Here is a 19,881-nt window from a genome sequence, read left to right as displayed (position 1 = left end):
TAATTTGATAAGGATCACTTTAATTCTGTATATTGCTTTGGATAGTATGGCCATTTTAACAATCTTCCAGTCCAAGAGCATGGGATATCTTTCCATGTCTTTGAATAGTCTTTGATTTCCTTTATTAACATTTTGTAGTTCTCAGCATATAAGGCTTTCACCTTCTTGATGAGGCTTATTATTTTTTGATGTAATGTTGAGATATATTCCCTTTCTGATACTTCATTGTTAGTGTAAAGAAATGCAGTCCATTTCTGTGTTACTCTTAACATCCTGCTACCTTGCTGAATTTATCAGTTCTAATAGTTTTGAGTGGAATCTTGGGTTTTCCATGTATAGTATGCATGTATAGTATGCACTTGCATATAAAGACAATTTTGCCTTTTCCCTACCAATTTGGATACCTTTTATTTCTTTTCCAATTGCTCTGGATAGGACCTACAATACTATCTTGAATAGAAGAGGTGAGAGTGGGTGTTCTTGTTCCAGATCTTAGCAGGAAGGCTTTCAGCTTTTCACTATTATATTGATCAGGGTTTGTCATAGGTTTTATTATGTTGAGGTATGTTCCCTCTATACCCACTTCCATAAGAGTTTTTATCATAAATGGATGTTGTTGAATTTTATCAAATGCTCTTTCTGTATCTGTTGGGATGACCATGTAGTTTTAGTCTTTTGTTGATGTGGTGTATCACATTGGTTAATTTGTGTATGTTGAACTTTCCAAGTGACCAACCCTGCAGTGAATCCAGCCTGGTCGTGGTACATGAACTTTGTTTTGTTGAATTTGGCTTGCTAATTATGACTGTACTGTTCATCCCCATTTGCAGGTTGATGGTTCTTCTTCCTGCCACCTGAATGCGGTCTAGCCAGCCTTCCTTAGCATTGCATGGTGGTCCAGTTATCTATTGCTGTCTATTTAGCAAACCATGCCCAAAAGTTAGTGCTGTAAAACAACATCCATTTTATCATGTTTACAATTCTGAGAATCAGGAATCTGGGCAGAGCAGGGCACTTCTGCTCCATGATATCTGGGGCCTCCACTGGGGCCATCTGTCTGGGATCCTGGGTGTGGCATCTCTTGGCGCTTGAATGTCCAGTATCACTCCTTCGCTTCATTTACCTGGAGCTGGCCTGGGATGGCTGCAACTGCTATTTCTCTACAGGCAGCCTCTTCCCCTAGCCAGCTTGGAGATACAGTGTGGTAATCTCAAGATGAGACGTTTTTCTATGTGGCTGGTTTCCCTCAGAGTGAATGTTTCATGAGGTCCAGGTAGAAGCTGCAAGACCCTCACAATCTAATCTCATAAGTACCAGCATGTCACTTCCGCACATTCTTCTAGTTAGGAAAGTCAGGATAGCTAATCCAGATTCAAGGAGGTGAAAGAACAGACTCAGCCTCTCAATGGGAACACTGTGGCATGAGAGAAGCAGAAGAGTGATGGCTGCCACCTTGGAGACAAGCTACCACACATGGGGAGGGTGGGAACATACTTTTTGTGAAGCATAGTTGACTTACAATATTCCAGATGTTTATGTAAAATACAGTGGATTGGCAGAATTGATACAAAGTTAAGAGATTCGGTTTGAGTCCAAGTTACCAGTCTAGGCATCTGCTTTTATATATATTCCTTTTTCAGATTCTTTTCCATAATAGGTTATTATAAGATACTGAGTATAGTTCCCTGTGCTATACAGTAGGCCTTTGTTTTTCTATTTTATATATAGTAGTGTGTAAATGTTAACCCCAAACTCCCAAGTTGTCCCCCGACCTTCCCCTTTGGTAACCGTAAGTCTTTGTAAATAAGTTGATTTGTATCATTTTTTTAAGATTCCACATATGTGATATCATGATATTTATCTCTTACTACACATAGTATGCTAATCTCTAGGTCTATGCATGTTAAAATGGAATTATTTCATTTTTTATGATTAATAGTCCCTTATATACCACATCTTTATCCATTCATCTGTTGATGGACTTTAGGTTGTTTCCATGCCTGGGCTATTGTAAATAGTGCTGCGGTGAACATTGGGGTGCATAAATCTTTTCAAATTAGTTTGAAAGAACATTGACTTTTAGGTCACAAATATTGGTTCATACCACTGCTTTGTAACTTTTTAGCTTGTGATGTCAGATTAACTTTTCTGAGCCTCAGTTTCCTCATCTACAAAATGAGGATAATGATATTCCACTGCAGATAATTGTGGTAAACTTTATTGGTTGGTTCAGTGCCTAATATCTGTAAAGTCCTCACTTAACAGTAGCTGTGCTACCGATATTAATAACTAGTAGTGTTATTACGCCAGCTTGGCCTTTCGATATTCATTCATTCAGCAAACAAGCATCCCCTGCATGCCTGCAGTGTGCCAGGCACCGGCCTCCCCAGTTGTGAAGATGATGATATGTTGTAAGCAGAGACTAATTGGGGTTTTGGGTTTTTTAAGCAGCATCTCTGGGGTCAGCAGGCCTGGCTCAGAGGAGGAAGGAAGGGCATGTCACCTAAGCCTGTCTGGTCCAATTGTGGTATCACTTTTGGTCCTGAGTCTCCTGCTCTCGCGGTAACTCTCCTCCCATCTTAAATAGTGGGAATGGTATTAAGAAGAGGCAGGAGAAACGAACTCCCATCCCCATTCAGATGTGTGTCCTCAGGTCCCATATGCTGAGTCCTTCAAGGGCCCCAGGACTCTCTGCATGCAAAGCCCCATAAGCTGCTCCTTGCAGGCTGTCGCTGGCATCCAGGATCAAAGCCTCAAACACCAAGATGACAGAAAGCATAGGCAAGGTAACAATGTCCAGCTCTTGACAGATCATAAAAGAACAACTCTGAAAATGAGCATTCTAAGTAAGATGAAAAGCCAAGACGTCATGGAGAATGCAAGCCAAATGAGGAGAGGCCACCTGGGAGGGAACCTCATGGGCTAGTCGGGTCTCTGTGTCTTATCTCAGTGGTTTCCTACCACTGGGAACTTCTTTAAAATGAAACGGTAGAGCTTCTAACCAGAACCTTTCAAAAACCTTTAGCCTTCTGATAATAGTCTTGTGAAAATCTCACCTGCTCAAATGGCCTTCATTTGAAGACACTGCAGCTGTAAGTAAATCTCACTTTCGGGAACTTGTTTTTAGGTTAACGATAAAGAAATTCACACTCATTAAGCACCTTTGTCCCAGCATCAAAAAGCTGCATGTTACAGAATCGCTGAGTCTGCCATCTTTCCCTCAGTCCAGCTGCCCGCCTAGAGCACAAATACCTGCCACTGACGGATGGACAACCACCATCTATCTCCACAGCAGCTGTGAACAAGACGAGAGCCCGGGCTTTGTGGGGGCAGCCTAAGCCCGGGGCCCCCTTTCCAGGGAACCACACTGGTGGTGGCATGAGGGCTCAGCTCTCCTCCACTAGCGTTTGTCGATACATTGCTAATTTCCTGTTCTGACTCATCCTAGGAGGCAATACTGGCCCATGTTCATTGAAGGAAGAGCTTGGCTGGCTGTGTGAGGCTCAGAGTCTCCAGTAAGCACACATCTGTCTTGTGGGGTGTCACTTCTTCACCTGTGTCTCAGAAGACATGTCCTCTGTGAGACTAGTTCTCACGCTCAGAAGCGTTTAGATCCCCCGACAGTCCGGCATGGATCTAAACTCTGGTCAGGGTAGAAACCCACGGGTTCTTCCACAGGGCCTCTGATGGCCATCCTGCATCTCCCTCCTCCTTCATCAAGATGGAACAGTCCCCACCAGACCCCTCAGAGTCATGGGAATTGAACTGTTCTGTGTCCTGGATTGAGGAGGCAGAGTCATTGATGCAAATTCAGCAAAGTTTTTCTGGTTTCGAGAAACCACACACAGACATCTAGGGATGTTCATCAGCGTGGAAACTTGAGACAGACCTTGCCGGCACTCAGCTGTGGTTTTAAGAAAACTCACTGTAACCCATAGACATCTGGCTCATTGATGCACTGTTGACCTCAGGGTCAACGTCTTGTTTTCTCAGTGAAAGAAGATGGGGTGGGACAGTGCTCAAAAGAGAAGGCAGAAATGAAGTAAGAGCCTGGAGGAGAGAAGCAAGACATCATCCTGAGGAGAATGACTGAAGGTCTGAAGAAAAGAACTTCTCCCAGGCACTGCGTGGCGTGGCATTCAGGCAGAATCTCCTTTCTCACACTGATTTAGTGATAAAATATGGAGTGGACCCACAGGGAGAGCAGACGCCTCAAGAAATAGATGGATAATTGGCTCTGTTTGCATGCTTGCTGCTGTGACTGCGAGACACCACACCAGCATGACTAATGCCTCTCCCCTCTGCCTAAATTAGACTGTGATTGTGTTTCAGAGATGTTCACTGAATCACAGATGTTGGAGGTAAAAAGACCCAAACTCCTGGGGAGTGTGTGGGCTCACCCTCACAGGCTGAGGGACCAGTGTAACCCCTTCTCTTCCAAGGCCTGGGAGCAAAACAGTCACCCAGGACGGGCTCCTTAGGGTAGCTGTAGGTGTTCATTGCAGCAGTGACTGATGCCTCATGTAGACCCTAACTTGGACCCAGAGTGTGCAGTCTGTCAGATTTACCCTGACTCGCTCCCACGTCAGGTGGAGCAGCTCAAGGTCTTCGCCGATTCACCCCCTGAGCGTCCTCTCTGTGTGCTCAGTGACTCTGTTCTGACCTGCAGGATGCTGTTGTAAACGCTTTCTCATTTCTCTTGCAGAATTTAGCCTACGAGATCATCCTAACGCTCGGACAGGCATTTGAAGTCGCCTATCAGCTCGCGCTGCAAGCCAGGAAAGGGGGGCATTCTTCCACGCTTCCAGAAAGCTTTGAAAACAAGCCCTCCAAGCCCATCCCCAAGCCCCGCGTCAGCATTCGCAAGTCGGTGGTAAGTAGACAAGACACGGATGTTCTGAGAACGGAAGGGAAGGATCTATGGTGGTGTGGGTGCTGGTGAGAATCCAGGGCCTGCCCTTCCTGTCCTCCCCTCAGCCTCCTCCTGGCTCATGATTGTCATCCTCTCAGCACAGTTCCTGCAGTCTTGGGGACCGTCTACTGAACCTGGAGGCTCCCAAGAAAATCCCACTTGCCCTGTGCCCTGCAGCAGGCTGGGAGGGGGCTGGATGCTGCTGTCCCGGGTCAGTCTCTCCTCTAGATCCAGGCTACCTGGGACCAAGATCCCTGAGGCCTCAGCTGCTATCCCTCCAGGGGGCAGGCCTCTTCCAGGCCACTGGACAGCAGAGAGGTTGGCAGAGGCTCACAGCGAGGGTGTCCCTGGTACCCTGCAAGTAGAAGCTGGGGCTCAAGCTGTGCACGGACCCAGGATTGCAGGGGGTGGGGGTGGGAGAGGCCTGGGCACCAGGCCCTAAATTCTCCCAGCAGCAGCTGAGGCTTCCTGCAGAGCGGGACTGTTCGGAAGGTACCGCCCCTCCTCCTCGCATCTGCCTTCCTCCAGGAATTTCCTCCCCTTCCCTCCCACATACTCTGCACACATCCTGTCCTAACAGACTTTCCTGACTTGAAAGCGGCCTCCTCTGGTAGTAGCAGTACCCAGAAGCTGGAATGTTCCCAGCCAGCCTCACGTCTGGTTTCTGCTGCCGTATGGCATCCTTGGAACTCTGGGACTCCGGGCATCAGTGCCATCCCAGAGACATCGCTCTCACACCCATATATCCTTCCATCTGTGGCTCTCCTCCTCCTCCCCCTGCCACTGACCCCAGGTCATGGGAAATTGTAGGGTTTTTAATGTTTGCAGAAGCACCATGCTTGGAGACCATGCGGCTTCTTGTTCATGACTTCTCTTTGGCCTCTGCTCCTGTCTCCACTGTTGGCAACTTCAACATCCACGGGGATGATCCCTCCAGCTCTGGTCCCCCTGCTCCTTGACAGCTCACATCTCAGATCTTTTCTTCCACCTCACCATTCACACCCATGCTTGTCCCTCACTGCTGACCACTGCCAGGAACTGCACATCCTCCCACCTCAGCACCTCCCAGCCCTGCTGGTTCCCAATCCTGATGCACTCCCAGAGCTCCAGACCTACAGGTTCAATTTCTCCTTTGATACTTAGCAGGCAGCTGAAACTTACTACACCCAGAACAGAATTCTTGATCTCTCCGCAAAGCTGTTTCTCTCTCCCCACCTCTGCCAGCTTAGTAAACAGGCTAACCAGTCACCAAGTTGCTGAAGCCATCAGTGTAGAAGGCAGCTTTGATTCCTGTTTTCCTCTCACCGCACACATCCATTCAGCCCCTAAAATATCTCTCAGCTTCATCCACTCCTCTCCATTTCTTCTGTCCCTCTTATAATCCCAGCCATCACCACATCTCCAAAACTACTCCAGTACATCTCCTGAAACTCCCTTCCTCCACAGGGCAGCCACATCATGGTACCACAGCCTTGACTTCCCACCACAGTCCTCCCAGACACTCAGCCTCCCTATTCCTGGAATAGACAAAGCTTCCACCTACCTGTGTTCCCTCTACCTGGCTGCGTCCCCAGCCCCCTCATGCACAGCTGACTCCAGCTGGTCATCCAGGCCCCAGCTACACAAAGAGGCATCTCCTATTTATTGTCAGTCTTAACCCACAGGAAAAGCAGGTTAAACATCCAGGAATTTTCAGAATATTTGGGGGACTAGCTCTTGTCTATTGTATACATTCCCGTATGGGCTGGATAAATCTGTTCCCACCTCCATCTGACTTTTCTTTGGTCCCTGTAGACTTCTTCCAGGTGAGTATGATGGGATGTGCACCATAAGGGCTCATAGAATATTCATTTAGAAGCCTTCACTGAAAAAGATGGAACATACAGTGAATAATACTGCTGCTCTTTAACTGCCCCAAGATCCCATCACCCTCAGCAGGTGTCTGTGTTCCATTTCCCTCGGCCCCAATAGTTTATTGTTTAGAAATATCCTGTGATTAGACATGTGAAGTTACCCCCACAGCCTTGTGGAGGTACAGAAAAATCACAGGCAGCTGAAAAGCACGAACCCCATAGCCTTCTGGCAGCTCCCTTGTTCCAGGTTTCCTGAGCAGAGCAGGTGTCCAGGGGCAGACATGGAAACACCAAAGAAAGGGGGAAATTTGATGCAGAACCGCCCCAGCCCCGTCCCTGATCCTCCCCACCCCCGCCACCCCGCCGCTGTGAGAGCTCAGAACTCAAGCTTTACCCAGGCAGGGCCTGCGGGACCTTGTACACACAGGCACGGAAATGGTGTTGACGTTTTATAGCTCAGTTTGGTTCAAGGTCAAGGCTCAGCCTGACCTGGCCCTGCTCACCTCCTCACCCTCAGCTGTCTCCTCCCAGCTCCCCCTCAGCACCCTGACTGCAAACTCTTGCTCCCCTCCCCTTACCTCAGGGACTCTGCACGTGCTGCTCCACACCCCCATCTTCACCAGGAAGCTTAATCTTCCAGCTCTCCATTTAGATGTATACCTTAATTTTAAAATAATGTCTAGTTGACAGGAATGTATTGGGTGCCTGTTGTTTACTGGGTTGCTGGGAGCTCGTCAAAGTTAGAGGGAAACTGTAGTAAACAGACCAAAGTACACCTTTGTGAGCGTACATTTTAGTGGCAGATAAACAAACATGATGTGTATGTCATAAGGATTATAAAGAAGAGAGCAGAAGAGGAGAGCAGAAAAGCTGAGGTGCTAGTTTACATGCAGTAAACTGGTGAGGAGGTGACATTTGTGCCACACCCTGACATTAGGGCAGAAGGCACACAGGTGTCTGGAGTGTATTCAGACAGAGAGCTGATGGGCACAGAGGGCATGGGCTTAGAGCACAGAAAGGCAGGCAGGGCCCCCAGAGATCACTTCAAGGACTTTGGGTTTATTCTGACTCTGAAGGAAACCAATGGAGGTTTGAGAGCTAGGGAGGACATAGCCTGGTTCACCTCCTTCAGGAAGTTCCCCTGCCTCCCAACACGGGGTCAGTGGCCTTCCTGGGTGCCCACAGAGTGCCCTCTTCCCTTTCAAATCTCACTTCTCAGTAAAGTGTTCCTATATCTGCTCCCCACCTGTGTGCCTTCAAGAGCAAGGGCCATGCCTCACTCACTGTCCCCTTTCCCAACCCCCACCGCCCCTCCCAGTGCCTTGAACACCGTTCCTATGCAGTAAACATGATCAGAAGAACCAACAAATGGCTCATCCACCAGCATCCTGAAGTCTTTCCAGGGTGCAATGCTGATTTCCAGGCAGTGTTAGGATGCATGCATACACTCCCGAGCGGGTACCGTATAACAGGCATTAGCCTTTCTGTTCTAAAGCAGATCGACCCATCTGAGCAAAAGACTCTGGCCAACCTGCCGTGGATCGTGGAGCCAGGACAAGAGGCCAAGCGAGGGATAAATACCAAGTATGAGACCACAATTTTCTGATACTCACCTCCTTCCCGTCCTCGTGGTGCCTTGCACGCCGAGCAGTCCCGGAGCAGGCTTTCCACCCAGCCCGGGAGGAAGACTGCTCTGTTTGTGTGGCCTTGTTATGGGCGAGAGGCCACTGGCCACTCCTGGGGACGTTCTTTCTGCACCGGGTGACAGAAAGTGCAACCAAGACTTTCCAGCTGTAACCCCTGAGAGAAAGAGCAGAGGTTTGTGGCTGATGCTCCCAACCCCGACTCCTGGCCACCACCCGAGGTATTTCTCATGACTCTGCCCCAACCTCGCTTTGCTGTTATTTGGGGATAATACCTTGAAAAAACACAGGGGATCGCTAATACTGCCTAAAAGTGTAAAAATCTTGGGTTTATTTTCCACTGTCAGCCGGTTTCAAGGTAGAACAGAACTACCCCCAGAAAGCATCTCTAAAGTCATGATCTCACTAAGTATTGTTTCATGCAAGAGGACAGAATTTACTCCCCTGATTGCCAGGGAATTCTGTTTCCCAATTTCTATATTTGTGGATTTTATATGTAATCAACCATGTCAGATAAAGAAAACCTTTACATCTGTGGATTGATTCAAAAACCTAATGATTTAAAACAGAGGAATTTATTATGCACAGAAAAATGTGTCTTGTATTAAATATTTTTATTAAAAAGAATGTTTCACTAATGCATTGATAAGAAAACTAGGTTAGTCGTGAGGGATGTTTCTGGTTTCATTTCAAATAACTAAATTTCTACTGCTACCACCAAGAGGGCTGCTCAGTGTGGCAGAGTATCCAGGCCACTCCCCAGAGCGGGAGATTAAGGCAGCAGACTAGCGTCTTACCGAAAGTGCTGACGCAGCCATAAGCCTGCAAAGATTTTTTTTTTTTTTTTAATCTTCACAGTTTTAAAGAACATGTTAAAAAAATCTAGGGCTCCTGCTGTCAAGATTTCTGTCATGGAAACCTTGTTTGAGAAAGGTGTTAATAAAATTCTATTGCAAAAAACTTTTTTTTCTAGGAAAAAAAAAAACAAATAAAAAAAGAGAGATTCCAAAGTAATAAAACTTTCTTGAAACAAGATAAATAAATGTTTGCTTACTCTTTGATTAAATAAAATTTACTTACATTTCTTTAAGGTATTTTAATTTTTTAATGTCTCTGTGGAGTATTTGTATGATATCATAATGTATATTTATGTAGAATCAAATTATATAAACAGTACCAATATCATTATAGAAAAAAATAACATTTTAATGTATATTGTTCTAACCAATCACATTGTGAATCATTTTGAAGTTCATTATAGCGATATTGATAAATTGTGGGATTGTCTTAATGTTTTTTTTAATTAACCAATATTATTTTAAATCTGAGATTATCAGTTACATCATCAGTTGGTGAATTTTGAAGAAAGAAAACAATTTTATTTCAAACTGACAAATGTATATGGCTTTAGTTCAGTGTTACAGAATTTTAATACAATATTAAATTACTTGAACTGAACAGTTCCTTGTATATATTTTGCCTATTCACTGTTGATATGTATGTAGTAAATTGAGAGTAAAATAACACTAAAATATGGTACCAAAAGGAAACTGTATAGGAGCAAAGTAAACAGTATCTTTGCTGAAATGGAAACATATGTGTAAATATGCTTGGGCTTCCAGTTATAAATTTTGTAATTTTTGTCATTATTTATATCCTATTAAAAAAAAAAGCACATAAAATAAAATGGAAACTATACAGCTGCTGGTGCTTGGCATCATTCTGTGAGCACCTTCCCAGTTCCATTTCTAGGAAAGAACCAAAGGCTTAGCCTTCTCATCATCCATAGTTAAATGAATTTTTTTACTTGGCAAAACTGTTGAGGAAATTGGTTCACTTCCAAGTTCAGCCAGTCTTGAGAAAGATGCAGTGGCCTTTACAGTTTGAATTCAGCCATAAAGCCACCACTGTCTTTGTTTAAATACTAAAGTGGGCTGTAACAAAGAACTGCTAAAAGAGGAAGAACCACCAAACTAGATCATTTTTATAAGTTTGTCTATAGGCCTACACTTTTGTCTTAGGCTGCCATAACAAAATATTGGGTGGCTTAAACAAATTTCTTACAGTTCTGGAGGTCTGGGAAATCCAAGATAGAGGTGCCAGCAAGGTAGGTTTCATTCTAAGGGCTTTTTCTCTTGGGTTGGCTTGTTGGTGGCTGCTCTCTTGCTGTGTGCGCACAGGACCTCTCCTCTGTGTGAGCCTGCAGAGGGTGGGGGAGCACCTCTTCTTATGAAGGCACTAATCCCACCATGAGGGCCCCACCCCCAAGGTCCCACCTTACCCTAATCTCCCAAAAGCCCATCTCCAGATACTCACCATGGAGCATTATGACATCAGCATATAGACAGAGAGGACACAGACTTTCCATAACAACGTTTTTCCTAAAACACATGTACCAGCTTTAGGTCAAGAGATAAAAGGGCCATGTTAGCGAGACACTGGAAAAATCAATGATTCACATTCCATATCCTGTAACTTTCAGGAGAAGATCTCCCCACTGCTGGATCCAAGTGTGTTACTCTCCAAAACACATGTCGAACCAATCTTGGGGCATTCCCAGTCTGATATGCAGAGGCCTAGGGCTTTGAACCCCACATCCTGAGATGAGGCAACATTCACAGAGATAGAAGGGCAGATTTCCTGATGGGAATTTGGGGCTGGAATTTTAGACAGTAATGCTTTACCTGGGCTAATTTGGTCCCTTTTAATCAGTCCTGGGTGTTCATTGGAAGGACTGATGCTAAAGCTGAAACTCCAATACTTTGGCCACCTCATGTGACGAGTTGACTCACTGGAAAAGACTCTGATGCTGGGAAAGGTTGGGGGCGGGAGGAGAAGGGGACGACCGAGAATGAGATGGCTGGATGGCATCACCGACTCTGTGGACATGAGTTTGAGTGAACTCCGGGAGTTGGTGATGGACAGGGAGGCCTGGCGTGCTGTGATTCATTGGGTCGCGGAGAGTTGGTCACGACTGAGCGACTGAACTGAACTGACTGAATCTTTACTAACGAGATCAGCAATCCTCTTATTGAAAGTAAAAGTCACTAAGTCTTGTCTGACTCTTTGCAACCCCATGGACTGTACAGTCCATGGAATTCTCCAGGCCAGAATACTGGAGAGGATAGCCATTCCCTCCTCCAGGGGATCTTCCAACCCAGGGATCAAACCCAGATCCCCACATTGCAGGTGGATTCTTTACCAGCTAAGGCACAGGGGAAGCCCAAGAATACTGGAGTGGGTAGCCTATCCCTTCTCCAGAGGATCTTCCTGACCCAGGAATCAAACTCAGATCTTTTGCATTGCAAGTGGATTCTTTACCAGCTGAGCTATCAGGGAAGCCCAATCCTCTTATTACCTCAGGATTAAGATGCTTATTTGTATCATTTATGGTCCCAGCATGAAGAAGATGGCACCCTCCAATTGACAGAATTTTAGATTAATAAATAAGAATACTTACAGAGGTGTTGGCTGCATGTAGGCAACAGTATCCATTGCACTGCTACAGCCTGAGGGGAATTGGGGACAGAGGTGGTCTGTAGAGGAGGCTGCCAGACAGGTGCCACGGGCCTCAGAAAGGGAGCCTGGGTTAACATATGCAGACCTCAGGAAGAGCAGCCAAGATGGCAGTATAGAAAGACCTGAGCTCACCAGAATCACAACTATGAGCAGAACCACCATTGATAAAATAGACTGCCAACTACCAGGAAAGATCTTCTATAGCTAAAGACATAAAGAAGGAACCACAACAAGACATGTAAGAGGGACAGACTCGCAATATAATCAAATCCCTTTACCCACTGGGTGAGTGACCCACAAACTGGAGATTAATTATATTGCAGAGATTCTCCCACAGGAGTGAGGCTTAAGCCGCATGTCAGGCTCCCCTGCCCAGAGGTCTGGCACCAGGAAGACAAGCTCCCAGAGCATTTGAAATTGAAGGCCAACAGGGCTTAACTGCAGGAGCCCCACAGGACTAGGGGAAATAGAGACTTCACTTTTAAACGGCACACACTAAATCTCACATGCACCAGGACCCAGGGCAAGAGCAGTAATCTCATAGGAGCCTGGGCCAGACCCACCTGCTGGTGAGTGTCCTGGAGAGGCAGGGGATACCTAACTGCAGCTCACCCTGAGGACATAGACACTGGAGGCAGACATGCTGGGGAATATTCAAACAGGTGAACACTGTGTTGGCAGCTGACATCTTGGCTCATTAGCACTAAGACCTGGCCTCACCCAACAGCCTGTAGGTGCCAGGGCAGAGATGCCTCAGGCCAAATGACTAACTGGACTGGGACACAGCTCCTCACCCCCTTCAGTCCAGACCCTACCATGGGAGCAGGTGGGCCCTGCCCCATCCTCCAGCAGACTAACACCATCTTCAGGACCTCATACCCAGCTGTTGTTAGGAAACACCATCACCCCACCACCACCAATGATCAATGATCTGAAACAAGCTCTGGGATCCCTGGGCCCTGCAGCCATACTCTAGGAACCAGCTCTGCCTGCCAGTAATCTGGGACTAACCCCAGGACCTGGCTTCACCTGCCAGTGGTGGGTAGCAGCCCTGGAGTCTTCAGAACAAAAATGACAAAAATTAAAGAAAGAATATTAAAAGCAGCAAGGGGAAAGCAACAAATAACATACAAGGAAACTCCCATAAGAATATAAGCCCACTTTTCAGCAGAAACTGCAGGCCAGAGGGAGTGGCACCATATATTTAAAGTGATGAAAAGGAAAAGCCTACAACCAAGAATGCTCTACCCCGTCAGGTTCACATTTAGATTTGATGGAGAAATCAAAAGCTAAAATAATTTACCACCACAAAACAAACTTTATGATAAATGTTGAAGGAAGGACTCCAAATGAAAAAGCCATAACTAGAAACAAGAAAACTACAGAAGGAAAAAGCTCACTAGCAAAGGCAAATATATAGTAATGGTAGATAATCACCCACACACAAAACTAGTAGGGAGGTAAGAGACAAAAGTAGTAAAATCATCTGTATCCACAATAAGCAGTTTGGTTCAGTTCAGTTCAGTCGTTCAGTTGTGTCTGACTCTCTGCGACCCCATGAATCACAGCACACCAGGCCTCCCTGTCAATCACCAACTCCCAGAGTTCACTCAAACTCATGTCCATTGAGGCGGTGATGCCATCCAGCCATCTCATTCTCTGTCGTCCCCTTCTCCTCCCGCCCCCAACCTTTCCCAGCATCAGAGTCTTTTCCAGTGAGTCAACTCGTCACATGAGGTGGCCAAAGTATTGCAGTTTCAGCTTTAGCATCAGTCCTTCCAATGAACACCCAGGATTGATCTCCTTTAGAATGGACTGGCTGGATCTCCTTGCAGTACAAGGGACTCTCAAGAGTCTTCTCCAATACCACAGTTCAAAAGCATCAATTCTTCGGCGATCAGCTTTCTTCACAGTCCAACTCTCACGTACATACATGACCACGGGAAAAACCATAGCTGATGCTGGGAAAGGTTGGGGGCGGGAGGAGAAGGGGATGACCGAGAATGAGATGGCTGGATGGCATCACCGACTCTGTGGACATGAGTTTGAGTGAACTCCGGGAGTTGGTGATGGACAGGGAGGCCTGGCATGCTGTGATTCATGGGGTCGTGGAGAGTCGGACACGACTGAGCGACTGAACTGAACTGAACTGACTAGATGGACCTTGGTTAGCAAAGTAATGTCTCTGCTTTTTAATATACTATCAAGGTTGGTCATAACTTTCCTTCCAAGGAGTAAGCATCTTTTAATATCATGGCTGCAATCAGCATCTGCAGTGATTTTGGAGCCCCAAAAAATAAAGTCTGACACTGTTTCCACTGTTTCCCCATCTATTTCCCATGAAGTGATGGGACCAGATGCCATGATCTTTGTTTTCTGAATGTTGAGCTTCAAGCCAACGTTTTCACTCTCCTCTTTCACTTTCATCAAGAGACTTTTGAGTTCCTCTTCACTTTCTGCCATAAGGGTGGTGTCATCTGCATATCTGAGGTTGCTGCTGCTAAGTCACTTCAGTCGTGTCCGACTCTGTGTGACCCCACAGACGGAAGCCCACCAGGCTCCCCCGTCCCCGGGACTCTCCAGGCAAGAATACTGGAGTGGGTTGCCATTTCCTTCTCCAATGTGTGAAAGTGAAGTCGCTCAGTCGTGTCCGACCCTTAGCGACCCCACAGACTGCAGCCTACCAGGCTCCTCCATCCATGGGATTTTCTAGGCAACAGTACTGGAGTGGCTTGCCATTGCCTTCTCCGATATCTGAGGTTATGGGTACACAAAACAATTAGATGTAAAATATGATATCAAAAACAGTATAAGCATGAGGGAAGGAGTGTACAAACACAGGTTGTTTAAAACACAGTTGAAATTAAGAGATCAGCAATTTAAAACAATCATGCTTATTTACAGATGCTACACAAAAGCCTCATGGAAGTCACAAACCAAAAATCTATACAAGATAAAAAGGAATTCAAACATAACACTGCTGCTGCTGCGTCGCTTCAGTTGTGTCCAACTCATTGTGACCCCATGGACTGCAGCCTACCAGGCTCCCCCATCCCTGGGATTGTCCAGGCAAGAGTACTGGAGCGGGGTGCCATTGCCTTCTCCGAACATAACACTAAAGATAGTCAAATCACCAGAGAACAAAAGAAGGGAAAAAAAGACCCACAAAAACCCGAAACAATTAACAAAATAGCAATAAGAACATACATACTGATAATTATTTTAAATGTAAATAGACTAAATGTGCCAGCCAAAGGACATACAATGGCTGAATGGATAAGAAAAGTAAAATCTGTATATATGTTGCCTAGAAAAGGCTCACTTCAGGTTTAGAGACACATACAGACTGAAAGTGAGGGGATGGAAAAAGATATTCCACTCATGGAAAAAATATTTTTTAAAAGCTGGAGTAGCAATACTTGTATCAGATAAATGGACTTTAAATAAAGACTGTTAGAAGAGACAAAGAAGAACACTGCACAATGATGAAGGGATCAATCCAAGAAGAAGACATAACAACAACAAATACATATGCATCCTGCACCTCTATTTATAAGGCAAATCTAGGTGGCACTAGTGGTAAAGAACCTGCCTGCCAATGCAGGAGACAAAAGAGATTAAGATTGGATCCCTGGGTCAGGAAGATTCCCTGGAGAAGGAAATAGCAACTCACTCCAGAGAATTCCATGGACAGAGGAGCCTGGAAGGCTACATTCCATAGAGTCTCAAAGAGTCAGACACAACTGAAGTGATTTAGCAAACATGAATTAACAAACATAAAAAGAAAAATCAACAGTAATATAATATTAGAGGACTTCAACATCCCACTTCCATCAATGGACAAGATCATCCACATAGAATATGAACAAGGAAACACTAGCCTTAAAAATACATTAAACCAAGTAGACTTAATCAGTATTTATAGAGCATTCCACCCAAAAGCAGCAGAATACACATTCTTTTCAAATGCACATGAAACATTCTCCAGGATAGACCACATGCTAGCCCACAAAATAAGCCTGAGTAAATTTAAGAAACTGAAATTATTATATCAAGCATCTTTTCCAATCACAGTTCAGTTCAGTCACTCAGTCATGTCCAACTCTTTGCGACCCCATGAATCACAGCACGCCAAGCCTCCCTGTCCATCACCAACTCCCGGAGTTCACTCAAACTCATGTCCACAGAGTTGGTGATGCCATCCAGCCATCTCATTCTCTGTCGTCCCCTTCTCCTCCTGCCCCCAACCTTTCCTAGCATCAGAGTCTTTTCCAGTGAGTCCACTCATCGCATGAGGTGGCCAAAGTATTGCAGTTTCAGCTTTAGCATCAGTCCTTCCAGTGAACACCCAGGATTGATCTCCTTTAGAATGGACTGGTTGGATCTCCTTGCAGTCCAAGGGACTCTCAAGAGTCTTCTCCAACACCACAGTTCAAAAGCATCAATTCTTCAGCGATCAGCTTTCTTCACAGTCCAACTCTCACATCCATACATGACCACGGGAAAAACCATAGCCTTGACTAGACAGACCTTGGTTGGCAAAGTAATGTCTCTGCTTTTTAATATACTATCAAGGTTGGTCATAACTTTCCTTCCAAGGAGTCCAATCACAGTACCATATTAGAAATCAACTATAAGGAAAAAATCACAATATGGGGAGGCTAAACAATATACTATTAAACAACCAATGGATCACTGAAGGAATGTATAACTGAATCACTTTGCTGTACAGAAGAAATTAACACATTGTAAATCAACTATACTTCAATTAAACAACAAAAAAATATGCTGGTTAAAGAAATCAAAGGTGACACAAACAGGCAAAGAGATAAACCATGTTCCTGGATTGGAAGAAGCAATATAGTCAAAATGACTATACTACCCTAAGGCAATCTACAGAATCAATGCAAGCCCCTTCAAGTTACCAATGGCATTTTTTACAGAAGTAGAACAAAATAAATTTTAAGATTTTATGGAGACACAAAAGACCCCAAATAGCCAGAGCAATCTTGAAAAAGAAAAGTGGAGCTGGAGGAATCATGCCCCCTGGCTTCTGACTATACCACAAAGCCACAGTCCCCAAAACAGTATGGTATTAGCACAAAAATAGAAATACAGATCAATGGAGCAGGCTAGAAAGACCAGAAATAAACCCATGAACCTATGTCAATTAACCTATGACAAAAAGACTATACAATGGAGGAAAGATAAGTCTCAATAAATGGTGCTGGGAAAACTGGACAGTTACATGTAAAAAATGAAATTATAACATTCTCTAACACCTTACACAAAAATAAACAAAATGGATTAAAAACCTAAATGTGAAACTGGACAGTACAACACTCTTAGAGGAGAAAACAGGCTGAACACTGACGTAAATTGCAGCAGTTATCTTTTTCAATCTGTCTCCCAGAGTAATATTAGGAAATAAAAAACAAAATAAACAAATGGGACCTAGTTATACTCAAAAGCTTTCGCACAGCAAGTTCAGTTCAGCTCAGTCGCTCAATCCTGTCCAACTCTTCACGACCCCATGGACTACAGCATGCCAGGCTTCCCTGTCCATCACCAACTCCCTGAGTTTATTCAAACTCATGTCGATTGAATCAGTGATGCCATCCAACCATCTCATCCTCTGTCATCCCTTTCTCTTCCTGCATCTTCAGTCACTCCCAGCATCAGAGACTTTTCAAATGAGTCAGTTCTTCGCATCAGGTGGCCAAAGTATTGGAGTTTCAGCTTCACCATCAGTCCTTACAATGAACACTCAGGACTGATCTCATTTAGGATGGACTGGTTGGATCTCCTTGCAGTCCAAGGGACTCTCAAGAGTCTTCTCCAACACCACAGTTCAAAAGCATCAATTCTTTGGTGCTCAGCTTTCTTTATAGTCCAACTCTCACATCCATACATGACTACTGGAAAAACCAAAGCTTTGACTAGATGGACCTTTGTTGGCAAAGTAATGTCTCTGCTTTTTAATATGCTATCTAGGTTGGTCATAACTTTTCTTCCAAGGAGCAAGCATCTTCTGACTTCATGGCTGCAGTCACCATCTGATGTGATTTTGGAACCCCAAAAAATGAAGTCTCTGTTTCCATCGTTTCCCCATCTATTTGGCATGAAGTGATGGGACCAGATGCCATGATCTTAGTTTTCTGAATGTTGAGTTTTAAGCCAACTTTTTCACTCCCCTCTTTCACTTTCAAGAGGCTCTTTAGTTCGCTTTCTGCCATAAGCTGGTGTCATCTGTATATCTGAGGTTATTGATATTTCTCCCAACAATCTTTATTCCAGCTATGCTTCATCCAGTCCAGCATTCCTTATGATATACTCTGCATATAAGTTAAATAAGCAGGATGACAAAATACAGCCTTGATGTACTCCTTTCCTGATTTGGTTGTTCCTTGTCCAGTTCTAACCGTTGCTTCTTAACCTGCATACAGATCTCTCAGGAGGCAGGTCAGGTGGTCTGATATTCCCATCTCTTTAAGAATTTTCCAGTTTGTTGTGATCCACACAGTCAAAGGCTTTGGCATAGTCAATAAAGCAGATATTTTTCTGGAACACTCTCATTTTTTCAATGATCCAGCGGATGTTGGCAATTTGATCTCTGGTTCCTCTGCCTTTTCTAAATCCAGCTTGAACATATGGAAGGTCATGGTTCGTATACTGTTAAAGCCTGGCTTGGAGAATTCTGAGCATTATTTTGGCAGCATGTGAGATGAGTGCAATTGTGCAGTAGTTTGAACATTCTTTGGGATTGGAATGAAAACTGACCTTTTCCAGTCCTGTGGCCACTGCTGAGTTTTCCAAATTTGCTGGCATATTGAGTACAGCACTTTCACAGCATCATCTTTCAGGATTTGAAATAGCTCAACTGGAATTCCATCACCTCCACTAGCTTTGTTTGTTGTGATGCTTCCTAAGGTCCACTTGACTTCACTTTCCAGGATGTCTGGCTCTAGGTGAGTGATCACACCATCGTGATTATCTGGGTCATGAGGATCTTTTTTGTATAGTTCTTCTGTGTATTCTTGCCACCTCTTCTTAATATCTTCTGCTTCTGTTAGGTCCATACTGTTTCTGTCCTTTATTTTGCCCATCTTTGCGTGAAATGTTCCCTTGGTATCTCTAATTTTCTTGATGAGATCTCTAGTCTTTCCTATTGTATTGTTTTCCTCTATTTCTTTGGAACTCTGCATTCAAATGGGTATATCTTTCCTTTGCCTTTTGCTTCTCTTCTTTTCGCAGCTATTTTTAAGTCCTCCTCAGACAACCATTTTGCCTTCTTGCATTTCTTTTTCTTGCACAGCAAAGGAAACCATAAACAAGCTAAAAGACAAAATATGGAATGAGGAAAAATATCTGCAATTGATGTAACAAGGAATTAATTTCCAAAATATACAAAAAGCTAGCTCAATATCAAAAAACAAACAAACAACTTGATCAGAAAAAAAGGGCAGATGGCCTAAATAAACATTTCAAAAAAGATACAGATGGAACAGGCACATGAAAATAGTTCAACATCACTAATTATTACAGAAATGCAAATCATACTACAATGAGGAATCATCTCACACCAGTCAGAATGACCATCATCAAAATGCCTACAGATAATAAATTACTGGAGAGGATGTGGAGAAAAGAGAATCCTCCTACACCATTGCTGGGAATGTAAATTGGTGCAGTCACTATGGAGAAAGCATGGAAGTTCCCTAGAAAAACTAAAAGTTACCATATGATCCAGCAATCCCACTCCTGGGCATTTATTTGGAAATATGAGAACTAATTCAAAAAGATACATGCACCCCAATGTTCACAGCAGCAATATTTACAATAGCCAAGACATGGAAGCAATCTAATGTTCATCCACAGATGAATGGATAAAAATGATATGATACACACACACACACAACAGAATATTACTTGGCTACAAAAAAAAGAATGAAAT

General features: G+C 44.4%; 1 protein-coding gene and 1 long non-coding RNA gene across 14 annotated transcripts in view; one reads left to right on the top strand and one right to left on the bottom strand.

Annotated features, from left to right (window-relative positions):
- The window catches only part of LOC129535755 (ankyrin repeat and sterile alpha motif domain-containing protein 1B), a 414,902-nt gene extending 406,472 nt beyond the window's left edge, over window positions 1-8,430 (top strand). For 6 of the 13 annotated variants that reach the window (XM_088837142.1, XM_088837141.1, XM_088837139.1 and 3 more), the window contains 2 exons: window positions 4,706-4,873; window positions 8,261-8,430. In XM_088837142.1, coding sequence (XP_088693268.1) covers window positions 4,706-4,873; window positions 8,261-8,371 — 279 coding nt within the window. In that variant the 3' untranslated portion in view covers window positions 8,372-8,430. Of the gene's footprint in view, window positions 1-4,705; window positions 4,874-8,244 lie in introns of all 13 variants that reach the window. The other 7 variants (XM_088837143.1, XM_088837140.1, XM_088837138.1 and 4 more) reach the window with 2 other exon arrangements.
- On the bottom strand, window positions 4,820-11,059 carry LOC129535756 (uncharacterized). The gene is made up of 4 exons (XR_008681718.2): window positions 10,473-11,059; window positions 8,379-8,565; window positions 7,344-7,516; window positions 4,820-6,776 (listed from the first exon to the last, which is right to left on the bottom strand). It is a non-coding gene; the product is annotated as an uncharacterized LOC129535756 (long non-coding RNA).
- Window positions 11,060-19,881: the final 8,822 nt, after the last annotated feature.

This window comes from Moschus berezovskii, chromosome 6 (genome assembly GCF_049115385.1).
Source record: "Moschus berezovskii isolate FMDL1 chromosome 6, NW_MosBer_1.0, whole genome shotgun sequence".
Classification (NCBI taxonomy): Eukaryota; Metazoa; Chordata; class Mammalia; order Artiodactyla; family Moschidae; genus Moschus; species Moschus berezovskii.
The sequence above is the reverse complement of the archived record's forward strand: the minus strand, read 5'-3'. Positions and strand labels throughout refer to the sequence as shown.